Source organism: Drosophila santomea, chromosome 3R (assembly GCF_016746245.2).
Source record: "Drosophila santomea strain STO CAGO 1482 chromosome 3R, Prin_Dsan_1.1, whole genome shotgun sequence".
NCBI classification, from domain to species: domain Eukaryota; kingdom Metazoa; phylum Arthropoda; class Insecta; order Diptera; family Drosophilidae; genus Drosophila; species Drosophila santomea.
Genome location: NC_053019.2, coordinates 18,491,479 through 18,519,447, shown reverse-complemented (window position 1 = coordinate 18,519,447; position 27,969 = coordinate 18,491,479). Strand labels below are relative to the sequence as shown.

General features: G+C 42.3%; 5 protein-coding genes across 5 annotated transcripts in view; 4 read left to right on the top strand and 1 right to left on the bottom strand.

Annotated features, from left to right (window-relative positions):
- Window positions 1-3,393: 3,393 nt before the first annotated feature.
- LOC120454213 (putative gustatory receptor 93b) lies at window positions 3,394-4,627 on the top strand. Its single transcript, XM_039639310.1, has 2 exons — window positions 3,394-4,377; window positions 4,439-4,627. Exons 1-2 carry the CDS (start codon window positions 3,394-3,396, stop codon window positions 4,625-4,627), a joined length of 1,173 nt encoding a protein of 390 aa, XP_039495244.1.
- Window positions 4,628-4,852: 225 nt separating this feature from the next.
- Window positions 4,853-6,107, top strand: LOC120453832 (putative gustatory receptor 93c). Its single transcript, XM_039638725.1, has 2 exons — window positions 4,853-5,884; window positions 5,949-6,107. The coding sequence occupies exons 1-2, from the start codon at window positions 4,853-4,855 to the stop codon at window positions 6,105-6,107; spliced, it is 1,191 nt and encodes a 396-aa protein (XP_039494659.1).
- Window positions 6,108-6,297: 190 nt separating this feature from the next.
- On the top strand, window positions 6,298-7,531 carry LOC120454035 (putative gustatory receptor 93b). The gene is made up of 2 exons (XM_039639029.1): window positions 6,298-7,320; window positions 7,373-7,531. The coding sequence occupies exons 1-2, from the start codon at window positions 6,298-6,300 to the stop codon at window positions 7,529-7,531; spliced, it is 1,182 nt and encodes a 393-aa protein (XP_039494963.1).
- Window positions 7,532-17,838: 10,307 nt separating this feature from the next.
- LOC120454212 (gustatory receptor for bitter taste 93a) lies at window positions 17,839-19,479 on the bottom strand. Its single transcript, XM_039639308.1, has 2 exons — window positions 18,100-19,479; window positions 17,839-18,027 (listed from the first exon to the last, which is right to left on the bottom strand). The coding sequence occupies exons 1-2, from the start codon at window positions 19,477-19,479 to the stop codon at window positions 17,839-17,841; spliced, it is 1,569 nt and encodes a 522-aa protein (XP_039495242.1).
- Window positions 19,480-27,090: 7,611 nt separating this feature from the next.
- LOC120450767 (peripheral plasma membrane protein CASK) overlaps window positions 27,091-27,969 on the top strand; it is a 41,979-nt gene continuing 41,100 nt past the window's right edge. The window contains exon 1 of the mRNA XM_039633908.2: window positions 27,091-27,236. The gene's annotated coding sequence lies outside the window, so the exon portion shown is untranslated. The remainder of the gene's footprint in view (window positions 27,237-27,969) is intronic.

Here is a 27,969-nt window from a genome sequence, read left to right as displayed (position 1 = left end):
CACCATTAATGTCAGCGGCTGCATTCGAGTGGGGTGCAATGTCTGGAAAAGCGTGAAAAGCGAGCCAAGGCCATCTGACATCCAAGTAAGTATTTACGCATGTATGTATGCATCTATGTGCATGCATGTACATACATTATGTACATATGTATGTATGTACATATGAAATTGAAATCAATCAGCCCTGAAGTGTGTGCCCCTACTCACCATCTCGCTCGCACCTTCGGCAATCCCGCATGACGTGAGGTCAGCAAAGGGGAAAAAATGAGGAGCACTGTGGAGCTGGCTCCATCGGCCAATGCTCTAATCTGCTGACCAACTTGTGGCTTCGCATCTTCGCCTTGGCCCCACTCGCTTCAGATCATTGGCTATACCCTTCCATTGCGGGCTTATCAGTTACTTAATCGGTTCCGTTATTACTCGAGATCTGTAGATCTAAAGTTCTGCTATATCATCTGCATAACATACATTATATGCATACTATGATAGAACTTTTTAAAGACATTGAAATATCTTAGTTGAATACGATGTAATTAATGATTTAACTCATATTAATTCTCATTTTAAAGTACATTAATATGAGATATATTCAAAAGATCCTGTACATACATAAATAAATCCTTTATATAAAACAATCCTATCATTTGTTTTCAGTTTTGGATATCCCGACATTTGTTTTGAGTTTTGGATATATGTATGTATGTAAGGATCAGTTATTTGAGGTATTCCAGTCTTCGGCCTGATAAGATAGCCTTGTTTTGCGACTGCTGTTGATGCTGCTGTTGCCATAGCAATTTGAGATGGCCAAGTTCGAGCAATTTGCTGGGCAAATCAACGACATGCAAAGCACTTTTGTTTATTTCGTTGATTGTTCCCACAATTTTCGTACAATGCCGGAAAATGTACGTGCCCAAGCGTTGTTACTGTAATTGCCCTCAAAAAAAAAAAAAAAAACTACGAAAAAGGGGAAAAAAAAAGAAAAAAAGCGACCAAAGCGAACAGAAAATAAAGAAGATGAGGGGAAAAAAATAAATCATACTACGTGAAAATTCTTTTCAAATGCCACACAAAGGCGAAAAATCCCAGAGGGGCAAACGTGGGTGTCGGTGGGGAGGGGGATTGCCACTCGAGGGGGAATCCCCCTGCTTGACAGACTCGAAAGATCTCTCAGATGCGCACTGTAATCGTTCCCAGTTTTTCGGATAGCACAGCCAAGATGTGGCGCAGAAGATACGGCGGGGGAAGATCACGTACGGCATGAAATGGGGGCGTCATTTACATTGGCTCAAACTCGTAGATGGAGCGAGCTTAGAGCCAGGATCGCATCCCATTGCCGCGGATCGTGAGCGTGTGAATCACAAGCAAAAGTGTGAGATGAGCAGATGAGCAGGCCATTTTGGCTGTTGAGAAGGGGCGGCCTAATACATAAGTACTCGTAGATCTCTGAAACGTGATCTTAAAATGGAAACGTGTTGCCTTGTTATTGAGATGTCGAGACCCTTGCTTGAATGCAGCTGAGTAGCCTTTTCAAGTCCGGAAAATGAAGGGAACAAAAAGGAACTTTTCAATACCAGACATCGAGTTGCGAGATTAGAAAACCCCCAGGGAACTCTAACTTAAAACTTCTGACAGCCCACTAGTAGAAATATCACTCTCACTTGTCATTGTCAAACGAATGATTGTTTAAGAAAGATTGTCAAGTTGCCAACAAGTGTACGCATTTTATAACCATTCCAATCGCAGTTCTAAGTCAACCAGTCAAGTTCCAAGCTGGGAAAATGAATATTGCCCATATAAATGCGAATATTGTGCGCGTATGGTTGTCTATTGCCAGTTATATGGGCTTGGTATCCGTACGATTTAAAAGCTCAAAGGATAATGTCATATCCTTGGAGGATCGGTCGTGGTGGAAGTGGTTTGCCGTGATCCAGCAACTTGTGCCGCTTTGTATTGGCTTCTATCGGTTCAACCAGTTTGTTTGGACTGAAGAGATATTTCCTCAGGTGGTTCATGTTTTACATGTTATTGTTTTAGCATCGACCTGCTTATCCATGAGTCACATACAAATTTTCCATGGCCACGAACTGATTAAGTTGCTAAACCGATATCTTTACCTTCAAAGTCAAATAAGATCCTTTTGCTTCAAAGAAGCATTCGGTTTTGGAGGTGGCCAAGAGCTACTGATGATTGTCATCTTTTACGGTTTTCAAATTTATGAATTTATTTTTGTTTCTGTATCTTATTGGTGTACTTTTGGTGCTGTAGACATCACATTTTGGATATGCCATTTCTACGTCACTATTGCAATTAATATGATTATAAACGTGAATTTTATTTCGTACCTTGGCTTGGGCGTTCTTTATACCGAGGTGCAAAAATTGTTGTGTTTGGATTTGCACCAAGAATCGAAGATTATAAAACTGAGTTATAAGTCCCAAAAAAGATTAAAACACACAATGTGCTATTTTAGCGAGATTTGTGATGTGGTTACTTCAGTGCAGCGCGTAAATAATGGATACTTGCTTTTTGATCAATTTCAAAAGTTTTCTTATAGTATTTTTGTAGCACTAGAAATGTTTTTCAACTGGGAATTCTTAAAATGTTGGCATTGGGCTATTATAATTACCATGACGTTGCGTTTGTTTGTTTTCATTTTGGCCATTCAAAGAGCCATAAATAAGTTCAGTTGCATTCAAGAGTTCACTTTGGGCCTCTTCTTCGCAAGCGATCTCTCGGATTGGAACAAAACGGTGGGTGTATATATTATAGTATTATATTTTTCAAGTAAACCCTAATCAATTAACTTTTTTCCATAGGTTGAAGTATTTGTGACACATCTAAACCTGTACAAGTTCAGGGTCCGCCTTTCGAATCTTTTTGACATATCCAACAAATGGTTCCTCTTAATTATGTCTGGAGTACTGAATTACTTCGTTTTTGTTGTACAGTTTGTTATGCAGACACGGTTGATAAATAATTATAAAGAAAATTGAATCTTAGTGCATGGAATAATCACACAATTGTATTTTGTTTGGCTTAAAATGTACGTTTATCTGAACTTAAGGTTATTGTAATAAATGATTGTAACTACATTTCGATAGAGTTTAAGTACTTCAAGTCGATGGCAAAGAGCTCAAGTTTAATTTTCCTAATGAGTTCTCCCAAAGTGTTAACCAGCATTGGTTTTTTTTATTTTCGTCAAATAGATTGGATTGTTTTCCTTTCCAATCCATCACCAGTCGCTGAAGTAAACACCCCAACCTGTCAACATAAAAATGAGACCTTATCGAAAGGCTTTTATCAAAATTCTCTAAGAGAGTCTATGATTTTCTCGACGAATGGTCAATTACGTTCCGTGATTAATGGAAATAGGAACTCTTTTGTTTTCGTGAGATGAAGGCCTCACAATGTTCCGTCGGAATTCTGCGTTGCATGTCCATATACGCCAGATATATGGGCTTAGTCTGCTTTCGATTTAGAAAGCATAAGGATAACCATATATTGATGGAGGAAATTTGGAGTAATTGTTCGCGTTGGAAGTGGATTTCTGTTATTTTGAGACTGTTGCCACTCTGCATCTATGCGTATACGTATGCTGAATGGATCTGTGGCAGAATGCTAATCAGTGAAAAAATGCTGCACTTGACTTGTCTTGGGATTTCGATACCCTGCTATTTGTCGATGATTTACTTGAAGATCTCTCATGGCCCAGAAGTGACACAGTTGGTTAACCAATTTCTGGACATCTTTCGCCTGCAGAGATCCTTGGACATCCCCCGAGGAAGAAGTCAATTTGGAGGCGGTAGAGAGTTGTTTCTAATCATTCTCTCAGTTTTTTGTCAAGCTCAAGAATTTCTTTTTATCATGGTGATAGCACGCGAACTTCGTGGTCTTAAGCATATTATTCAGTGGGTTTGCTGCACATATGTGAATATCATCGCTTATTCGATCATGTGTTTTGCTTTCATCTGGTACCTAAGCCTGGGTATTCTGTACGCCGAGCTAAACGAAAATCTGCGTTTTGAGTCAAGCTTTCAAACGGCATCCTTAAGGAAAGAACATAAAGCTAGGGTACAGAAATCGATGACACTTTTCAAGGAGATATCCTCTGTAGTTAGCTCCTTGCAGGACATTTTCGATGTTCACCTGTTTTTGTGCGCACTCCTGACACTTCTGCAAGTGCTCATCGCTTTGTATAAAATGATCAACGATTTGGGCTTTTCTGACTTCTGGGTTTGGTCAATGTCTTTTAAAAACTTACTGCTAACACTCCTTCCTGTTTTGGCCATTCAAGAAGCAGCCAATCAATTTGGTCAAGCTCGACAACGAGCACTGGATATTTTCTTTATTGGAAAGTCAAAAAATTGGATCAAATCGGTGAGTAAGCTTATTAATCCATAGTATATTTCAGCTTGTAAGATACTTTTGTTTGTTTTAGGTGGAAATGTTCGTAAGCCAATTGAATCTAAACGAGTTCAGAGTTAATTTATTGGGCCTCTTCAATGTGTCCAACGAACTGTTTCTTGTCATTGTATCTGGAATGGTTTGCTATCTGGTTTTTATAACACAATGTGTAATTTTGCATCGCAGACTTAACTTTAATTTGGAAATTTCAGAAACCAACTAAAAGATGTGAACAGTTGAATATAGAATTTATGTTAACTTATAATAACCAATGTCAAGCTTATTAATCGACCTAATCCAATTATCATTATTGACTTAAGGCAAAGCATAACATTTATAAAGTGGCTCAAGTAAATAAACAAACCAAGCTTGTATGGAAAATAAAGTATATTAGTGTATCACTAGCTATGTACTTAGAAATTTCGAAGGAACAACTGAACTTTTAGTCATGATTGAACGTCTGAAGAAGGTGAGCCTGCCAGCTCTCTCCGCAGTTATCCTCTTTTGCAGTTACCACTATGGCCGAGTCCTGGGAGTGATTTGCTTTGACATCGTCCAAAGGACATCGGACAATTCCCTGGTGGCTCGCAATAAGCCAGAGCTTAAATGGTTGTGTCTGAGTTTCCGACTGATCAGTGCCACGACTGTGTGCTGTTTCTGTGCCCCCCATGTGGCGGATATCGAGGATCCCTACGAGTGGTTGCTCCAGTGTCTGCGCCTTTCGGCCAGTCTCATATGCGGCACCTGCATAATTGTGGTCCAGATCTGCTACGAAAAGGAGCTGCTCCGCCTGATCAACAGTTTCCTGCGGCTCTTTCGACGCGTCAGACGATTGTCGTCCTTGAAACGGATTGGATTTGGAGGAAAACGGGAGTTCTTCTTGTTAGTATTCAAATTCATCTGCCTGGTCTACGAACTGTACTGTGAGCTGTGCCAGATGTGGCCTCTACCCTTACTCTCCTTGTTCACTATGCTATGTGATATATTCCTGGAAATTGGCTCTCTAATGATCATACATATCGGTTTCGTGGGTTACCTCAGTGTAGCCGCCCTTTATTCCGAGGTGAATAGATTCGCCCGTTTTGAGTTGCGGCGGCAATTGCGATCCTTGGAACGTCCTGCCGGAGGTCCTGTGGGTCGCAGGCAACTGCGAATCGTTGAGTATCGTGTGGATGAGTGTATATCGGTATACGACGAAATCGAACGCGTGGGCCGCACATTTCATCGCCTGTTGGAAGTGCCCGTTCTGATAACTCTTCTTGCTAAGATATTTGGTACTATAATCCTATCCTATGAGGTCATAATACGGGCCGAGTTGTATCCCCGCAAAGTCGGAATGTGGGGTCTGGTGGTGAAGAGTTTCGCAGATGTTATACTCCTCACCTTGGCGGTCCACGAAGCGGTCAGTAGTTCACGAATGATGCGGCGTTTGGGTTTGGAGAACTGCCCCATTAGTGACCACAAGGAGTGGCATGTTAAGGTAGGTAGGACCTCATAGCAATCCTGATTATTACCATATACATATGTTCCTTTCTCGTTTGCAGTGGGAAATGTTCTTGAGCCGCTTGAACTTCTTTGAATTTCGCGTAAAACCCTTGGGATTATTCGAGGTCTCCAACGAGGTCATCTTGCTGTTTCTATCCAGTATGATCACCTATTTTACGTATGTGGTGCAGTACGGCATTCAAACAAATCGATTGTGAGATTAAGCAGATGTAATTGAAATGTAATTGAAATTGTAATATTTCTACAAGTTAGATAAAAATAGTAAACACTGCGTAACAATTAATATACTAGGTCATTAGTCAAATTGAGGACCAAATCCAGATAGGAGTCGAGAAGTGCTCAAACTAATTACTTAATGGGTAAATAAAGTATTTGGATGGCTTTGCGATGTCCGGGTTGTCAGTCATGCCGCGAATACTGCGCTGTTTGAATGTTTCCAGGATATCTGCGCTGCTCCTTCGCAGTTGCTTTCTGTACGGAACTGTCTTTGGAGTGATCACCTTTCGAGTTGAGCGACAGGATGCCCAGTTGGTGGCCATCAATCGGAGGAGTTACCTGTGGATCTGCCTGGTTATTAGAGTTTTGGCGTGCTGCTTTTATGGCTATAGCTATGATCTATGGTCTGCCCAATACGAGGACATGTATCTACGGGCTTTCTTTGGCGTTCGATTGATCGGCTGTCTGATCTGCAGTGGCATTATCCTGGTGATGCAGTTTTGGTTCGGCAAGGAGCTGCTCACTCTGGTCAACCGTTTTCTTAAGCTTTTTCGGCGCATGCGAACTTTGACAAATTCGGAGAAGAATCGATTCGGTGATAGGGCTGAATTTCTTTTGATGTTATTTAAGGTACTTTCCTTACTTTTCGTATTCATGGCCTTTCGATTAATGGCCTCACCCTGGTTGCTGCTCACTTTGCTGAGTGATTTCTACATCTCTGTGAGCACGGGCATGATAATACACTTGTGTTTTGTTGGCTATCTCAGCATTGGTGTCCTCTACAAGGACTTGAACAATTACGTTGACTGCCAACTGAGGGCCCAATTAAGATCACTGAATGGGCAGCATAATTCATTGAATTCGCAACCCACTCGAGTAGCTCTCTTGAATTTAGACAAGTGTTTGTATCTCTATGAGGAGATCCATCAGGTGTCACGCACTTTCCAGCGACTGTTCGATGTACCACTTTTTCTCAGCCTTGTACAAAGTCTGTTGGCCATGTCCATGGTTTCCTATCATGCCATCCTGCGCAGCCAATACAGTTTCAATCTCTGGGGCTTGGTGATCAAACTGCTCATAGATGTGGTGCTGCTGACCATGTCCGTTCATTCAGCGGTCAGTGGTTCGCGATTGATAAGGCGTTTGAGCTTCGAGAACTACTATGTAACTGAGTGCCAGAGCTACCACCGAAAGGTAAGTCCAGTAGCTATAATCTACTAAGCTTCATTAACTTCCCATCCTTCAGTTGGAGCTCTTCCTGGGCCGCCTGCACCACCAGGAGCTGCGCGTGTTTCCTTTGGGCCTCTTTGAGGTCTCCAACGAACTGACCCTGTTCTTCCTGTCGGCCATGGTGACCTATCTGGTCTTTCTGGTACAGTACGGCATGCAGTCGCAGCGAATTTGATCCAACGTCGTATGGTCACGCATTGCTTGCGGCATTGCACCCTCCCAAAAAAAAAAACACTGCGACACGATACACCTGCCAAGCCCACTTGCCCACCTGTCCTGCGGTTGCACGCAAATAAAACAATGAATAAAGAACGGAATTTCATAAAACAAAACTAGAAAGCAAAAAAAAAAAAAAAACAAAAAGTACAAGAAACAAGCTCAAATCGGCAGTTGCAGGACCCAATTTCCAATTTCCGGCTAACCGTTTGTTCCGCTGCAGTTTTTCCCATGAAACTTGGTCGCGGCATTAATTAAACATTCATGCTGACGTCAAGCAGAAAATTTATGCGCCACTTCGGCGGTTGGAGGGGAGGGTATTAGGGGGAGGGGGGCTCAAGTGCAATATCAGCGGACAGTTCACGCTGAAAGGCGCATAAAAACAAGGCCGAGGCCGTCGCTCTAATTAGCATAGGTTAGGGTACAAAGCCGGTCCTCTCACAAAGACAGCAACCCATAAAGGTGCACTTGCTCTTGCCACTGCACTTGTAGTTCAGGTTCAGAAAAAAATAAAAAGAAAATATAAAAAAAAACAGGGGACAAAGGGCCGTCGAACGGCGGCGATAATAAAAAATCAAATTGCCGCAAGAGCAGGGACCCAAGATGAGATGAGCACTATTATCTCGGTAGTGTGGAACTGGGTCCAGAATAATGACCCAATCGGTTCTGCTCCTGCTCCTGCTCCTGCTGAGATTTTGCTCTTTAAACTGGAATGCTGGGGTGCCCCATATATACCCTGTAACACGTAGGGCTTGATGGGTTTCGTAAAAGAACTTAATAGTTGCAGGCTTTACATTAACGCATACATATTTATAGTATCTTATCATATAAAAGATCCTTTCAAACCATTAAGTTATTGGTTTTAATGTGTTCTAAATGCAGTTTATAATTATTATTAATTTTAGAGTTCTTGACTAATGAGATTTCTGATAAAAAAGATCCTAGCAAACTATTAAGTTATGGGCTTTGATCTGTTCTAAATGCAGTATATAAAAATGATTCATTTCAGAGTTCTTGGCTAGTGAGGTTTCTGATAAAAAAGATCCTACCAAAAAATTAAGTTATAGGTTTTGATGTGTTATAAATGCAATATATAAAAAGTATTAACCTTATAGTTCTTGCCTAGTGAGATTTTCTTTCCTCAAAACTAAAGTCGTGCTCATGACCTTAAGAAACTTATTTTTGGGTATCTCCCAGTCGGCGAATTGTGACCAAAAATATGGCTTGACTTCAGTTCAGTTCAGTTCAGTTCCCCCTGCTTCATTTTTTTGTGCGTGCTGTGTAAACGGCAAGATAATCATAAAACATGGCATTGCTCAAATAATTGTACTTCATAAGAGACATAACAGAGAATCAGAGAAAGGGGCAGGGGGTGGTGGTCTAGAGGTGGAGGTGGAGAAGGGGTGGTGGTGATGGTATGAGACTGAGCCAAGTTTTCAGTAAGTTTTCCCATGATTGTTCTGCCGCCCGGGTAATTATGGGTCACAATTTTTTCACTGAATCTTTCTCTCTCTCCTTTCATTCAGCAATTATCATACTTACCTGCAACTATGTGGCAGGCAAAGCTAAAGGCATAAAGCCGGAATCAAGAGAGACGAACAAAAAAAAAATACAAAATAAAAAACCAAAAAAATTAATGATGCTTTCAACATTTCACTAGACAAAAGAACGAGTAGAAGCTCGAACTTGGGAGCTTGAGTGCCTGAGTGCAGGTAGAGGTAGCGGTGCTTACTTTTGGCCAACAACCCATACGGCCCATACTAGTGGGCTCATATACCCATACCCATTCTGGCCAAAAAGTACAGCTACAGCTACAGCCAGAGCGGATGGAAATCTCATCATCATTACGATGTTGCCGATGTTCATGCCCGATGAAAGCCTCGATTTCAATCAAGAGTCCAAGATTTAGAGCGGCAACCGGTAGCAACTTGGCAATCAGCAGGGAACGAAGACCCATTAGCCCTAAGAGCATTCGAGCATTCAACGTGGCCCCCGGAAATCCATTGGGAATTGCTAAAATGTAACTGCTGGTCAATGTTGATTGCTATAATTCCGGCCAAATTGAGTGGCGAAATGGGAAAACAACAAAAAAATGAGCAAACGCCAAAACAACCCTTTTTTCACTGATCGACAATGGGCGTAATTAGTTCTAATTTATTTATTGCTCAATTAGGCTAAAAAAGGGCTTCGACTTGGCAGCTCGATGATGATAAGCCCTTTCTGACTTTTTGATGATATAACTAACAGCTTAAGGTAGCCGCAGGCCTCTTATCTAATCTCATCTACATGGGCGAACATCTGCCCATGAATGTTTCAATTTCTGGGTACCAGAAGTGGAGAAGTTACGTGTGCGAGGCTCAGTTATCCAATCATAACATTGAAGTTTTACTTCGGAGTTTTTCGAGCTAAAAATTATTTAAAAAAGCAAAAAGAATTGTTATAAAATTCAATGTTCTCTACTGCCTGCGCTGAAGTTTATAGATACTAAGATAAATCCCGGATTTACCATCACTATATCTCAATTGAACGAAGAACTTAAAAGATAGTACAGAGCTGTAAAAGTTTATCGTACCTTATCAATGTTTTTCTTTTTGGAAATTTATCACACCAATTTGTAGTTGCTTTTCATAATTACCCGCAACTAGACTGCTGGGAAGCCAATTAATGTGCTTCCACATCGATCAATTTAGGTCGTATTCAATTAAGGTTCCTTCACGAAATGCATTGGAATTTTCCATCTTCGGAATGCACGGCTAAAATTCACTTTATTGCCTTCTGAACTGGAAAATCATGTAGAGCCCCCCTCCAACTAGTCACCCCCCTTTTCTGCACCCAGTCGTTTGTCAATTTTATTCATGGAGCTAATTAAAAATGGCACATTACTGCAATTGCAGCCCAGCCTTTTCTAGACGCGTTGCCATCTAAGTGCGCACACACAACTCTTGATTTTTCGCATTAAGGTGGATCATTTTCAGTATTGAAGATAATGCAATTTAGTGAGATTATTGTTGATAAAAAAATATATAACTTTTGCTGAATGTGAACTAGCTAAATCAAGTAGCAAATCAAGTAGCTGATGGCATTTTAATTGTCAAAGCTCAACTTTGATATTTTACACTATATTTTAAACTTGTTTCTTTTTAGAAACCAATTCAAACATCAACTGTTCTGTATTTTATATTGTACTTTGAAGAAGTATCTAACTTTTCTTGAAACTTTACTTTACTTGAAAAGTAAGTTGGCTTTAAGAATAGACTTTCATCTACTAGACGTATTTTGCATACGATTAAAGCACATCGAGCCACCCTAGTGTAGCTATATACCTTGCTTATTTGTATGTGAATATTCGTATTTATATGCAGAAACCAAGTAAAGACAAAACGACTGTATAAGTTGGTGGCCCCAAAGAAATTGGCACGAGCTGAGCACACGTCTTCCGAGTTGGGAGCTGGAGTTGGAGACGCGAATGGAGATGGAGCTGGAGCTGGAGATGGGGTCCTCGGATGGAGTTGGGGCTGGGGGCATGGCCCGAGATCTGGTTGGGTTGGCGTACAGTTTCTGGCTCAGCATTTTACGAGCGCACATATGGCGAATCCGAATCCCAATACAAAAACGAATCCGAATCCGAATCGCGAATCGCGTATCCGCAAGTCACAAGTCGCAGAATTGCGAGGGGGAACCCGTTTTGTGGGCTGTTTTGGGGGGCGCGTAGGCGCTCGACACACGCCCCATTGGAGGTTGAAAGTTGGATGCTGCAGGGCGGCAGGGCGCGCGTGTGCAACGTGCCAATGTGCCATCGTGCCATCTGGAGACGGATCCAGTTTGCGTTGCAGGCAGCAGTCGCGCAGATCAAGAACCTGGTCAAAATCTATAGCCACAAAGCACTGCAAAGCACAGTAGCCACGGGCCAGGAGTTGGAGCTCTGGCACTGGGCGCAAGATAATCGATGTATACTAATTATTTGCTTTGCCTGCAACTGTTTGTCATGCTCCACTCGGTGACTCGGTGGCTCGGTGGCTGTACAGCTGGCCTGGTCATCGGTGCTGCGGCGGTACAGCAAAAACAAAAAGCTCCATTCGATAAGCCGTCCGACGGTAGCCAACACCCCAAAAGAAAACAGCGAGAATCAGTGGCGACACACTGCAAGAAATCCGACGTGCTTAATAGTTAGTACCATATGTATTATATGCTTTAAAACTGGCTTGCAAAAATGGAACCATGTCAGCTTTATTTATTAGATTTGATTTGCATTCCCCTTGCGCAGCGCACGACTGACTTGAATGATTGCCATTTAAGTGACAATTAGCCTTGTTCTCGATTTTTAATCTCATAAAATACACATGTCTTGCATAAATCGTTTGAAGGGTATTTGAGATCGGATTTGAGGCTGTTCGACTGCTCTAAAATGTGCTATTAAAGGTGGCTTTTAAGTGCAACACATTGGAAAAGAAAAGTAAAGTTAGTAAAAGAAAAAGTAAGCCATAATGATTATTCCGTAACAAGTATCGAGTATCCTATAAGTATCAGATACCTATAGTAAAATACCTACATATAAGATATATAATCCTATAAGTGTAAGATACCTATAATAAAATACCTACATATAAGATATATAATCCTATAAGTATAAGATACCTATAATAAAATACCTACAAGATATGATTAAGTTAAAAACAGCATGAAGATAGGGTTAAGTTAAAAATAGCGTTCAGATATGGATAGGTTAAAAATATCGTTAAGAAAGGCTTAAGATACCACATGAAAGGTTCGGTAACTTCCCATTTGGCCACTTCATAGTTGAGTGCTACCTGTGCGAGATTTCTTCGAGTGTAGTGACTTGGACAGACGCACAGATGCGAGTTGCCCAGTGCCACTGCGCCTGTTGAAGCTGAGCAAATATATCGCCGTCAGCTAAAATAATGGTCATCGACAGCAGCAACAGCAACAACAACAGCAACAGCAACAGCTACAAGAGCAACCGGAGTTGTTGTCTTGGGCAAGGTTGCGGATGATTTTGAGTTTTTGGAATGGTTCTTGGTGTTTCGGCATGGATATACATATGTAGGTATAGACGCAGGTGTGGAGGGGCACAAGGAAGGGGGGGTGGGGCAGGGACCACTCCACACGGTAGTCAAGTTTAGACACCTTAAGTACACAGGAAAGCGTCATTTATGCGCTCGTTTTCCAAAACGACAAGCACTGGGCGTGGCAGAAAAAGGGGCAGCCGCCGCAGGGATGGTGAGGGAGGGGGGGGGGGGGGATGAGTTTGGGGGGGAGATGGGCGATTAATTACACGGCCAGCAGATCAGTTTAAAGCCCATCCAAATTATATATATCCGCAGCTGCAACAGATTGCTGCCGTTGCACTGCAGCAAGGTCAAATCGCAGCTAGCTGGCTAATGCTGCATGTTGCACGTTGTACGTTGCACATTGCATGTTGCCTGCTGCCCTGCAACACAGATCGATTTCAATCAACACTCCCACCCCTCCCCCTGCGCAGCAACAGCAACTTACTCTCAAGACTTCCCTCCACACACGAACAACAAAAAGTACAGTCCACAAAGATCAACAACAACAGCGGCAGCAGCAACATCACAGCAGCAACATCATGGGGGCAGAGAGAGAGAGAAAGAGCGGAGGGTGGAGAGGGAGACGGGGAGACGATGTACGTCAAGTTTTCGTTTGGCTTTGGCCAGCTTTTTGATTTGGCCGAGACGTGTGGCAAGCCCAGCTCTCAAAACTGGTTTGTGATTTCAGATTTGGGAGCTGCAAAATGGGAAAAAGCTAAAAAAGTTCAACAACTGCCAGCCGAGCAGCGCTGCTGCAGATGTTGTTGATCTCGTGCTGCTGCTGCTGTGTTGTTGTTGCTGCTGCTGTGTTGTTGTTGCTGCTGCTGTTGCTGTGTTGTTGCTCTCGAGTCAATGCAAAGACAAGTAGCCGAGAGACAACGACAAACGAGCGAATGTTGCGTAAATTACACGAAAGAATAAGAGAAACACGAAGCTTGAAAAAGCACTAAACAACGACAACAAATGGGCAAGCACACTGAGCAAATTGATCCACCACAAAGAACAAAAATGTTGTATGTACTTTTAAATAAGAATTTCTACATATACATACAAAAAAATATTTAATTAAAAAACAGTAAACCATTATAAAAGTTAGTTGGTTTTTTCATATCCTAACCATTTGTTATTTAATTTAAGAAGTAATATTTATTTCTTTTGTGCAGGAGAACAAAAAAAAGGAGGTACAGCAGTAAAAAGCCTGCAAATCAATATTCTTTTACGATCGACAGTTGACGACCTCAATTATTAAATGGCCAAGTTTGCCATTATTAAATGTACATATATGCGTCTCTTTCTGTTTCCGAATGCCAGCTCACTCGCTCCCTCTCTTTCTAACGTCTATGCTCTTTCTAACAACATTGTGTGTGTGGATTCCATTTGCCATAAAGTGCGTGAATTGTGGGAAAGTGGGTCAGACACACACCGAATTTCGATTTTCGAATTTCGAATTTCGGTTCATTGAACACACACAACTAACGCGTTGTTTAAATGTGTGTGCGTGTTGGAATCGCCCCCTCCCCCTGTCGATCAAAACCACCCCCTCCTACGCACAAACATATTTTTTTAGTCATCAGAAATGACGCAGTGTATGGCGTATGCCGATGCGAATACGCCACGGATCGCGTTGTGTAGGGTATTATTTTGGGCACTCCTCGTGTTGGTCGAAAGCGGTTAATTTATTTGATCTGTGTTGCAACGCTTGCAACTGCGGTTAATGCAGGCGGATAGATAAGATAGCGAAACTTCGATTCCCCAACGGGTTCTTGACCTCATTCAAGTGGGCCCCCCTTTGAAATATTCAAATTGTTTTCAGAACTAATAATGATGTTTGTAATAAAGATAAACACTTGAGTGTGGCTTGATAGCGTTGTAATCGTGGCCAAAGCCTACTGCTTGCACTTAAGCACTTTTGTAAATAACAAACAAACACCGAAATTAATGAAAATTTCTATATATCCATACGGATTATTAAGTTAAGTTAAGATTGTGTAACTTTTCTGTGTATATTTAAGAACTGTAATTTGTGTAGGGCAGCAATTAAGCCCGTTGTAATTACCCAATATTAAACCTGACCAGTTTTAGTTTGTGACAACATTTGAAGTAAGTTTCTGCGTAGGGCATCCACAAATTCGGAGAACTTTTTACTCGCTGGTTGAGCAACTTGTTGTTTGTTGGCTTTGTAGGTTTTTAGGCCAAAAACGGGTATTTGGCATTTGCTGTTTTTGGTGTGTGTGTGTGTGGTGTGTGTGTTTGTGTGTGGATACTACTGTATTGTATGGTGTCTGAAAAGTGTAGTTGGGGTCGGGGTCACTCCCCCGCAACTCAGACCCGATATCTCTATCTTCGAGATACAAAAACACAACCTACAGATGTTCTTTGGGCATTGTTGTGCCTGTTCGCGTATCTGTCGCCCACTTAATTTACTATGCATTCTGATCGCATGTATGTATGTATGTATGTATGTAGTTGTAGCGCAGTGAAAACATTCATACAATCAGGGAATTTATCGTTCTTGTTCTCATTTTCGTTCTGGGTGGAAAAGTGGCAATGTCTAGACTCCGCGGCCTGCTGCTCCACAAACGAAGTTCAAACAACGCATTGGGGCACGCTTGTTTGCCGATCTCCCCATTTAACACTACAAACCCCCCCTCCCCCTCCTGCGATTCACGCTCTTATTTATGACAAATTATTTTGTGTTTATGTCACGTTTATGGACACACGATCTCTTTCTATTGCCCCCCCCCCACACACTCACACTCATACTCAAACTCACACTCAAATTCACACTCACGATCACGATCACGTTTCGTTTGTTGATTGCGATTGTGGTTTCTATTTTGTTTCTGGCGATTCGTCGCAAGTGAAAGTAAGTGGAACATGACGTAGCTGCCGTTTGGCTTCTGCGGCGGCTTCTGTGGATTCTACAAAGGTCAAAGTGTTTGCCGCCGCCGTGTTTGCCCACTCAACCCACTTGATAAGACCCCCAGGCAACCCAACGTCTTTCGTTCTGAAGAGTGCTAGATGTTGTACCCCAATGACATACCTATTACTTGACTTACTGGGATCTTTATGTAAATATAACCTTTAGAAATAGAAAACAATGAATCATATATTTGTATAGATAAGTATTATGATAGTAACCTTGTTCTTGTTTGCTCTAGTTTTTGGTGAGTATGTAAACCTACAATCCTTTTGGCTTACTATGCTGCAAAGCCTGTTTACGAATAAAGCAATTAAACGTTTTAATATACATAAACTATAAGCGTGTTAGTTTCGGCTAATCTGATGGGTATCGGTTAGTTCTGACTTGGTCGCTGTATTCACTGCATTGCTAGTTACATGTGTACAAATGCCGAGAGACAACAAAACGGGTGGCTGGAATGGGGGTAAATTGGGTGGTACATGCAACCGCGACTCATTGGCGGCGGCATCTTTCAACTGCCGGCGGCATCCCGACAATGCCGCAGCTCCAGCCCCCCGCTGCCTGATCCCAGCACACAGTTGGTTCTCCAAAGTGCCAGGCGGTGCACCATTCCGATAACCATTCTCGACTGAATCGCAGTGACGGTGCCGGTAGCTTCCGAACTAATTACATTGCAAAATACCTGAAATGTTGCGAACGGCAGGAAATCAGCGAAACGGGAACGCTGCTCCTCCTCCTCCTACTCCTCCATCTCATCACTTTTCTGGAATGGTCGGCACCCCAGTGGGTTTTGTGGATCCGGTGACCAGATCACAGATCTCATTCCGCTGGCCGGAAATATGCTTGGCTTGGCCGTAGCTTTTGGCCAGGTTCGCTTCCCTGGCTCCAAAATGCGAGAGCGCGCGAAAAAAAAGCAGCAAACAAGCGAAAAATTTGAATGTGCTCTCGTCAGTGTCAGGGATTGAAAGATTCCACTCCTCTGGTTAACCCCCAAACCCTCCTGCACCGAAAAAAAAAACTAACAAAAAAAACTAAAAACACAGGGCGTGTGCAGCGGAGCAGAGAGCTCGGAAATTAATTCAGTTGCAGGCCAAGGCGCGTACTTCTGCCGTTGTGTTTGCTTTGTTTCCATTTCGCCACCGTCGCACTCACGGGTCACTTGGGATCGAAATCCCGGGTTCAGTTCGGATGCCTCCCCTATAACCCCTCCATACATCCTAATACATATATTCATATACATATATGTATATATGTTCCGAGCATATATAATAGGCGTGACAAGCGCGTTACGCTCCGCTGACGCCCAAAATAATCAAAGACTTGAGTCGAGACGATTGCGATTGCGATGACGATCAAGTGATGATGGAATGAGTATCGGGGGTGGAAGGGGGGCGTACACTGAGAGAAGTCCTAATTCATAGCCCCAATAAACTAAAATTGCATTAAATATATAAAAGCATAACAGTTTGCTAAAATATTTATTTCCGAACAACAAATTTCTTAATATAAAGATTTTTCTTAAATTTTATGTTTTGGTATCTGTTTTTTGCCGTGCAGTGGGAGTAAAAAACGCAAGATTTAAGTATTTAAGATTTTTCTTAAGTTTTATATTTTGGTATCTGTTTTTTGCCATGTAGTGGATGTAGTAGACGCAAGACTTAGGTATTTAAGATTTTTTTTAAGTTTTATGTTTTGGTTTCTTTTTTTTTGCCAGTACGAGTAAAAGACGCAAGACAAGTATTTAACATTTTTCTTAGTTTTTATGTTTTAGTTTCTGTTTTTTTTTTTTTTTGCCAGTTTAGTGGGAGTAAGACTAAAGTATTAAGGATTTTTCTTACGTTTTTTTGTTTTAGTTTCTGTTTTTTGCCAGTGTAGTGGGAGTAATAGACGCAAGACTTAAGTAGCGGGAGTACGAGAGTTGCTGAAGTTATGATAATTACACCGTGTCAGACGTGAAATTTCAATCTTTTGTTGCTCATTACCATTCCCATTCCCATTTCTTTAATTTTTCGTTGGTCGTTTAACGAGCTCATCTCGGAGGCACTCCGAAAATTGTATCAGAATGTCTTGTGGCATGGGACATAATGAACGATAATGAACTCAGGGGCGGTTCAGGTGAACTTCTGTGGCTGGAGGTTGGGGTTAAACTAAAGTAAGATACAGAGTCCATAGAGCGCGGGTGTCGAGAAAACTTAGAAAGCGCACTTTACACAACTATTGTTTCTAAGCAGACAAAACACAGAGACTACAAAGTTAAACAGAAGTGTAAGTTGTTTAGTCGAAACGATTTTTAACCTCCTCGGATGCCGCAAAGCCACCTGTAATGCCAAACTGAAGAAGGATAAAGAGGTACGAGATGATGGCAGACAGAATGAGCAGGATAAACTCATTGTTGAGATGGAAAAAGCCCAATACTTTGATCTCCAGTCGTTGTGTTTGCAGCTGACACAGAAAGGTTTCAACCTGAATGAGTGAATATTAAAAAATATTATTAAAGTATTTATTTGGTAGATGGCCAACTTATGTCAAACTCACACTCTTGTCCCATCGCTCATCCATATCGCTGCAAACGATGTCCAAAGGCAACTTCTTTGGCATTTCCGACTGCCGCACAGTGTAATCCGCACACATAATGAGCAATACCAGATTGGCCAACTTAACAAAAGCCATGATAATGGACACCAGGGCCACTTCGTCGTCGTTCAGCAAATGCAGAATATATTGATACAGCATTAGGCAAATATTGATAAAGTTAAGGTAAACATAGAAAAGGATCTGCCATTGCAGAATGCGACGAAAGGAGTTGGTGACCTGGTAAAGTTCACTGTAGATAGCGGCACACTCGTCCAGCTCATCTGCAAAATCGCACAGAAGTCGCATCCTGCGATAGTTGGACATACGATATGCTTCCTCCTGCGAGTCCATGGGCTCCATTCGCTTCAGCATGGCAATGATATTGGTGGCCATGTGTTCGTACAGGATTCCGGATACCAAGAACCCCAGGAAGCAGGCATCGAGGACACAAAGCGTTCCAAGCCACAAGTAGGTGCTGAAGGCAACGGCCACCTTTTGACCAATATCATCGAAGTATGTGTTCTCAAACAGAGGTATTAGTTCGTGGCAACAACCGCACAGGGTGAAGAACAACTTGAGCAGAAAGAAAACCACAAATTTCGTTGGAAACAGGTGCTGCAGTCGCGTAGTCCGGCATATCCTTTGGTAAAGGGATAAGTATCTATTTAACACCTCTCGGAATTCGTTCTCACTCCTCGTCTGGATGACAAAGGATATGATTGCGAATATGAACAACGACATGGACTGGGCCAGAGCAAACACATCCGCATAGCTCTCCATTCGTTTGCCCACCATGGTAGAGGTTAACATGGGCCATACGCCCACGTAGGTGAGCACCACAAGGCAGCGCCACAGGATATTCAGGCAACGATTTCTGCTACCCTGTTTGGGCGACTTCAGCTGCAGCTTATCCCGGTCCAAGCTCGCGGAGATCACCAGCAAGCCGCGAGCAATGCGATATAGCCACAGGAGCAGCAATCGCGACCAGCTCTCCACTCCTTTCCCGGCCATAATCGAGCTGGAACTGAGAGAAGTGGCAGCCTGGCTAATGACATGTGTCTGTGTGGACATGGACATGTCGTCCTGGCGTCCAGGGGATTGCGATAAGGAGCCGCAGCTATCGGCCCTGCTGTTGATTTTATTAATTAAATGTGTGGATATCGGCAATTGCCATTCACGCTCCACTGAGTGCCTCGCTGACTGATTGGCCCCAAGAACTCGACTCTCAGTTCCCTGCTCCCTTGGTCCCTTTGTCCCTGGCCTCGAAACTGGGAACTCGGAGCTGGGGAACTCGGGAACTCGGGAATCGATGATGATGGACAGGCCAGCCCCGGGACTCATACTCATACCCAGACCTATGTACATGCCCAGGTCCACTTGGACACTTGGACGTGCCCTTCAGGCACACTGGCACACAGCAGATGGTGCTCGAGAAATAAAATCATCATCGGCTGGCACAACAACAACGAAAAAAAGAGGGCGTAAATTGATATTTATGCCCGTGTCAATAAAGTTGTTTTGGCTTGATGGACATCCGAAATCGGCCGAAATTCTCATTGGACTTTTGTAACGAGGTGAATGGACGAATGAGTAGGAAAACCTATGTATTCCTAGGAAATTTCTTAGGTTAATGCCGCTGGTTTCTTTTCATCGAAATAGTTGGAAAAATTCCAATGAATCATATTTTATTTTATTTTTTATTCTATTTCTTTCTTTATTTATTATTATTATTTAGTTTTACTGAATGATGTTATATCAATTGCTTGTATTTAACAAAAACAAGTGGGTAATCGATACATTTTAGGCTATAATTAACATATTAATTTAGAGCAATTAGTTACTTTAACCGATTAGCTTGATTCCTCTTATTAACTGAATACGAGTTTAAAAGCACACAATTTAATTTTAATTATATTTACCTTAATTAGCTTTGCGGTATTTTTGCCTCAATTAATTTATAAATTTATTTATTTAATAATCCAAACAGAGCAGCATAATATCTGAGTACATATTTAGAGTCTTAAATGAGTTCGTTTATAATTTTCTTATCATTGGAATCCAGTTTAATGTCTGTCTGGAAACCTCGACCCGATTTCCTCATTCGTTTCGATTCGAAATCGCTTTAGTTTGTGCCCCACGAGTCTGTGAATGTGCAATTCATTTGATTTTTCCGCAACGCTTCAATGCGAACTTCATTTCAATTTCAATTCACTCGTGGGCAATTAGTAAGGCGATGACTTCTCGGGGCAAGTTTTTCCTATTTTTTTTTTTCTGCTGCTTCAATGGAAATTGGAGGAGTGGGAGTTTTTTGTAGCAGTGGGATTGGGAGTGGGAGTGGAAGTAGGAGTAGGAGTACGAGTACGAGTAGATGGAGCCATGTTCCCACTCCAACTCCCACTCCCACAGCCATTTTCCATTTTCCCCCACACCCACTTGGATTGCAAGTTGCCAAACACGTTTGCCGGGCATTAGAATAGCTCCACTTGAAGTCAACGAACTCGCAGCTGTACGCGTTGCCTTCGAATATCCCAGTCAGCACAGAAGAGCCCCAAGAAGGAAGTCGTGAGCCTCTGGGAGCCTCTGGGAGCAACTGGCAATAGAAAAACAACGGAGTCAACAGCCTTCGGCAAATCCAGTTGCAAGTTGCAAGTTGCGGAGCGGCAGCAAGAGCTGTTGCATACAGCAAAGCACGAGCAACAGCGGCGTTCAGCAAGCGGCAACCAGCAACAGGTCTAGTCCTGCACCCATCGACAGCCACCATAGCTGCAGCCACATTAACTTTAACAACCGGCGAGGAGCTGCGGCAGCAGCAACTCTCGGCTCCAAATGGGCGTGCAACAAGCCTGGGCCCCCAATAACTGGTTTTCCTAGATAGATATAGACAGATAACACCGGCTAGAAAGTCGCTGCCCGACTGCTCCAAGTCCCCAAGTCGCCAAGTCGCCAGGTCTGTGGCAGTCACCAATGCGGCAAGAGTGCAACATCAGCGGGCGCAGCATCCTGCAACCAGTTTACGTACAGTTCGCGTCCGTGTTATTACAGTCCCCAAGTACATGGAGTAATTGCATGGACCATGGAGCAGGCCTGACCCCAGTTTTCGTCTTCAGTCTTTAGTTGCCAGTTCCCAGTTGCAAGTTGCCAGTTGCAAGTTGCAAGTTGCCAGTTGCCAGTTGCCGTGATGAGCGAGCTGGTGATGGGGATCGCTTTTGGGATGGGGCTGCACCGGAACAAATCCAAATTGATTTACTGGCTGTAAAACTAAAAGCTAAATGAATTAACCACAGCACGCAATAAAAGAGCTTGTTAGGTTTTAGGATCCTAAAATTCAGTACAAAAACAAATGCATTCGAGGTGAAATTGCAGGAAATTTAAGTTATAATTTATTGTATATAGAGAGAAATAGGTACTAGTTATATATTATTAAGGAATATATTAATATATATAAATATTATTATTTTCATTACATTTCAACTAAGGAGGATAAATAGTGGATAAGTGTATCTGAATCAAAGTTAAATCAAAGCTGTTGAGTAGTCACTAGATTGTTTTGCAGTGATTTTCCAGCATTTCTGATCCATTTAATTGCGTTTTTTTTCGCAGTGTGGTTTTATAGTATGATGCTAGTAGAGCTGCTGCATCTGCGCATCGGGCAATGAACCGATGTAAAGACAATAGGAGCAGGTCCGCAGCCAAAGAGCCAAGCCCTGATCTCGGACAGGGGCCAATCTATAGCTTTGGATGCCTATGCTCCATCTCCATCTCCTGCTCCATCTCCATGCTGCTCCTCTTGTGTTGTTTTGCTAAATTGGAAATAATTGCCCCGCGGCAGCGGCAGAATTGCACGTGTGCACTTTCCAGAGGCCACTGCAAATCATACTTTTAAGGGGTTTATTTACCAATATTCTATTTAATATATACGATATTTTATTTATACTACCGATTTACGATCACAGTAGTTCGTTTGCTTTCAGATTTGAAGAATGCCTTCACCACCCCCCCACCCATTGCCCCCTTTTTTACCGCTGTCCTTGTCAGTTGTTGTTGCTTTTGCCGCTTCTGTTATCATTGTCATCGGTAGTTGTGTTGTTGTTGTTGCGAGCTATGACATAAAGTAATCGAAAAGAGAGTGCGAAGAGCGGATCTGTGTGAGAGACGAGCGAATCTGCAAAGGCAAACACAGCACAGCGCAAGTAAACGAAGAATCGCGAAAAATAATAATAACAATAAAGTCGAGTACGGCACAATAAAAAAGTACAGGAAAGGTTCAACGACATTGCCAGATTAGAGAGCATTCACATGCGACTACGCAACAGCAGCACCAACAACAACAACAACAATCGCAGGGCGGAGAGAGTGGATATGCACATTTAAATATGTAAGTGACGGAGAGAGCAGGAGAGAGCAGAAGAGAGAAGAACGAATAAAAAATAAAAAAACAACGACAACGCATAGAGCACGAAAACAACAAAAAAGAGCAGGCAAAACAAAAAAGTCATCGACATCACAGGGATTTGTATGTTGATGTTCGATGAGCGGCGAGGGGCAGGGGGTGGGTGGGTGAGTGGGGGAGCAAGGAAAGGGGTGCGGCGAGTCAGGGACAGGAACATCGAGAACAACAACAACAACAAGGGACTCCAAAACAGAGACAGCGACAGGAAAATGTTTTTCATTGTCTATGTCCGTTGGAGAAAAACTAAATGCAGCCAGATGGAGCCAAAGTTGGATCGTGCAGTGCACTGAGAAAAAAAGTTTGAAGATCTAGATATTTACAAGTAACCAAACAAAGAATCTGAAATTGTAAAAGGTTTTTTCTTTCGAAATTTAAATGATACAGTTTAATGAACAGTAGAATTTACCCAAAGATAACATACATTTAGCATGTATTTAGATTATGGCTCAATAAGTTTATTGTTTAATTGCTTTTCATATGATTAAATTGCATTTCTAACAGTTACCCATTTCTTTACTGATAATGAATAATTTGGAATTAACTGGATCAAAAGTTGCAGTGCAGGAGTTGGAGTCACTGCAGTTGCGGGAGACATGCCCCATGCGTTTGCATAAGCAGCAGCAACAAAGACAGAAATAGGAAAGCGCAGAAGGTGGGGGAGTGAGTGGAGTGAAGGGCGGATGCGGGGACGGGGTTCGGGGAGCGTTTGAAAGTGCATAAAGACAGCCCATGCAAATGCAGTGCCAGCACCCCCTGTCTCAGAACCCCACTCCCTTTTGACTTCTTGCCATTTTGGCGTGTGTTGCACAAAATGCCTCACTTGGATGCGTCGCTATTTCCAGCCACAAAACAGATACAGCTCCACATAAAGATCTCGATCCCGATCCCGATCCGGATCTCGACTCCGTTCCAGATGCAGATCCAACCCCTGCATAGTTGACAGAAGGAGAAGGGCTAGAAGTCGGCGGCATTTGCTTACACTCAATTTGGATATTTAATTACGAGTGCGGATGGGGCAACTTCGGGCCTGGTGGTCGTCAATAAAAAAAAAGTTGAAAGTCGCATGAGGCACACTCATAAGACCGACTATTGCATACCCTATATACAGCAAGCAATGAAGGAACTAGTTAATTATAATACCTACTCTACCTTTTAAACGTTAGGTTAACACACTTTCTTAACTTACAGGCATTACTTCTAGTACAAACCCTTTGAACTATAGCATACCCTTTAATACCATTACTCTTTAATCCCACAACCCAGATACCCACTCAATCGAAAGAAGAAAAGGGGCTGGGGAACCCAAGTGCTGGGAGGCTGTTCGATTTGATTAGGTTTTCAAAATTCGATTCTCCAACGGCAACGGAATTTATTTGTTTTGCCGCCTCTGTGAGAAAATAAACATGAAGCATCCCGGTATCAGACGCGTCTTGGCCATAAACATGGAAAACTATTGGTGATAGAGGGGGGGTGGGCAAAGGGGGCAAAGGGTTCGATGTGGGGAACCTGATCTCTGGGACTTTCTTTCTGTCCAACCATCCATGCGTTTGTCTCGCCTTTGTTTGTTATCACTTGAAGTTTGAGCAGTTTTTACGAATTGATTAAGGCGGCATTTGTTTACGCGCAACAGGTAAACAGTGAGAGAAATGGAGAAGACAAAGGGAAAACAAAAGAGGTTCCGGAGCTGATCAGTCAGTGGAGGGGAGGGGAGGAGAAAGGGAGGGGTTCACTTTCGGGAAGCCGACAAACTTTCCGTTTAAATGCTTTTACAGTTGAATTGCAAGCATGTTCTGGGCGGCAGTTTTTGTACCTGGCACTTGCACGCATCAAGGGGTATATTGTATTTCAGCAGAGTGACATCTGCTTTGCTTTTCACCACATGTAAGAACAAGTACTGGGTTGGTATAGCAGCGATATATCTTGATAAAGTATGAGCTGATACCAAACAAATAATATTCTATTTAAAGCAAATCATAAACGCATACCCCTGCAATGAGTATCTTATAGTCTAATAATGGCACAGCCCGAATCTTGCGAAATGCTTTGTTAAATGTTCTGTGATGTTACTTAACGATTTCGGAATCGTCTAGATTCAGATCGTTTGGGTTGCTGTGCTGTGCTGATTAACCAAACCATGACGGATAACTGACGCGGCCAGCACACCTGACAATTTGTTAATGAGAGCAACATCAGCAGGGCTCAAAGGCGGCAGGAAGCCAAGCGAATAAAACCAAACCAAGTCAAACCGAGTCAAACCGAGTCAAACCAAGTCAAAGCAAGTCAAAAAAATAAAAATAAAAACCAAAAAAAAAAGCGAGAAAGATCCAAAAAAACAAAAAAGCGAGCAGGAAAGCAAGGGAAGCAAGGTAAGCGCAACGGATGACGGATGTCCTGCAGCGGAGTAATGGCCAAAACGAGTCAGAACAAAACGGAGCGCAGCACATAACTAACTGCAGTAAAAATGTAAATAATGCAAAACATTTTCTCACCGCGTTTCGCTGCGCCGCACTTTTCAGGCTTCCCCACAAATATCTCTTTTTTCTACATTCGATTTTTATACCCCTTGTTTTCCGGCGGAAGGGAACTTGTTCCATGGGAAATTAAATGCAAATGCTACAGACTAGCGACTAGCAAACAGAACAGCAAAAATAACAAATCATGTGCAGAGATCAGCAGAGCTTTCTAATTGCGATGACAGTCAGAACGGGCAGCAGCTGCGAGATACAAGATACGCGACAAGATACCAGATACAAAATACAGATAGACGGATGGATGGATGGATAGCTGTCCAGGTCGCAACATATGGACGCAGAAACTGAGATGACCTTTTTTCCAATAATAAATGGATATGTATATACATATCCCTATAGCGTCTGCTGTGTGTACTGTGCGCCCTTCCCCCCGCCCAACCCATTTGTAGTGAAATTTAATCAAGCGTTTAATGCCGAGGTGGAACGTCCAGGGAACATAATACACAGGCCATGAGGAGTGATCGCAGGGGAGGGGTGGATACACTCAGAGAACGGGTCCTTTATCATTACGGGGCTTTAAATTAGGTGCCTATTAAAGTAACTCAATAGGAACGGGAATTACAAACAAGAGTCCTTTTACATTTGTATAAGCCTAAAAAAGAGTTGACCCTTTTGTAATTGTAAAATAGTATAAAACTTGCCTTAAACTTTATGCAGTTTATTCAATTATATTCGTTTGATGCCATCTATTAACTATGTTTGTAAATATTTAGCCAGCAAATTACTAAGCTGACGTGACTAATATTTGTTTGCTAATCAAGTGCTAACAACTTGGTAACATACTTGTATATCGGAATCAAAGGGTGATGATCTTTTCATTGTTTATTAAATAAGCATCTGTTTATATACAACTTGTATGCAACCTAATCTCTACTGATTGCAATATATTCATTAGCGGAATAGTGCACTATTTTTTTTGCAGTGCATTTAGGGTGGATGAGGGGCTTGGCCCGAGCGAGGGCGTTTTTAGTGATGCTGAACCGGGTTCTACTGGGTTGGCTCGGTTTGGTTTGGTCGTGTTTTCAGAGACTTTTCAGACTTTTCAGAGTGCTGCCCCAGTGATGTGCCTGTCATATGTCAGTCTGTCGTCCGTCTCTTCTTCTTCTTCTTCTCGTCCTCTCACCTACGACGCTGGTTAATGACATTTTGCAGTTAATTGCTGCTGCTGCTGTTGCTGCTGCTTTTGCTGCCATATGGGCCATGGTCATGGTTTGGGCCCTGTTTGGGATCGAATCCGAGATCCGAGATCGGGAGCCGGGAGTTTAGGTCTGGTAAACGAATATGCGTCTGTGCGTTGCACTTCCAGGCAATGTAATTTGACTACATTAACTGAATATGCCATAACATGATCAGGCGGAAAGAGAAAAGGCGAATCGCGGGAGGGGAAGAAGAAGGGCGGGGTCTCCTCGACCTCTAATGATGCTGTGTCAGTGGCTAATCCATCCATCAGACGACTGCCAGTGCCAAGTACAGTTTCAGTAGGGCAAACGATTAATGTATAGTATGCATAATAATAATATAATAATGTTAAATAATAGTGCTTAGATACATATTTATTTACAATATGATTTATCAGCATATTAACAATCATTTATATAATAACAATCGATTTAATCAATCTGCATTATATATTTAATATATTTAATGTAAAAAGTAAGGTTTTATCAATCTGCATTTTCTCAAGAGATTTAAAGCAATTAAACTTGATAATACAAAGACATACTTGTTATCATTTAATTATTATTGACGGTAATGTGGACATTTATTAAAGGGCTTAGCAATAAATTGCTTCTAAGAATTCAATTTACCATGGCTTCTTCATAAAATAAAGCTATCTTTTGATAGCCCCACAATTTGTGCTGTCAATATTTGATCAGAAGGCCTTGTTTATTTCTTTGTCAGTTAAATAAGAGATATGCATTTATTCTTTACAATATTTCGATAATTTTCGATGATGAAATTAGTCATACAATACACAAAAGTAGTGCTCAAATCTGACACTTTGGATGGGCTCGCCTTATCAACTGTCATCATCGGATCATTTTGGATGTCGGGCTACCATTGTTGAGGATTCCCTGCCTTTCCCATCTTTTTGGCGCGCACTTTTCCAGCAGCAGGTATGTAATATCCTAGAGACGGCAGCGAACAGGATTCGCATCCCAGTAGGCAGGTACTCAAGTCATAGAGGAGAGGAGGGGAGGGGAGGGGGGCAATCCTGGGCGAGGGACGTAGGCGTAGGACGTGGAACGTAGGAGGCAGAAGGCAGCGTAACCGGCAATATATATTGGCAGCAAACCAGTTTTTATAATGTCAATTCGAATCCTACACGTTCATGTCCATCCACACGCATTAAGCGCGACAGTCGCAAGTCCAAATGATGACGATCACCGGCGACAGAGGATCGGTGACGGGAAAGAGACGGGGCTATCGCCGCAGAAAGAGACGGCACAAGGGGCAAGGAACTGGAAGAGAGAAGGGTATGGGAATGGAGATGGGAATGGGAATGGGAATGGGAATGGGAATGGAAATGGGGATGGGTCGTTCGTTGGCGTTGAATTTGATTTTGATTTCACCTGAGTGGCTGAGCCTTTTTCCCTGCCCTTTTGTTGTTCTCCTTTTATCGAGTTTTTTTTTTTTTTTCGTTTTTTGTTTTTTGTATTTTCCTTTCTGCTCTGCTTACCGAGTTCCTTTTTTGTATTTTTTTATTTTTATTGTCAACCAACGCAGCAAACAAATGCAAAGCAACGACCTACGACTTCTTGCCGTGAGTTGTGTATTGTTCCTCGCTTTTGTCCTTTTTTTTATTAGGGTACAGTGGTGATTGGATAATAATTTTAAGGAACAAATTAT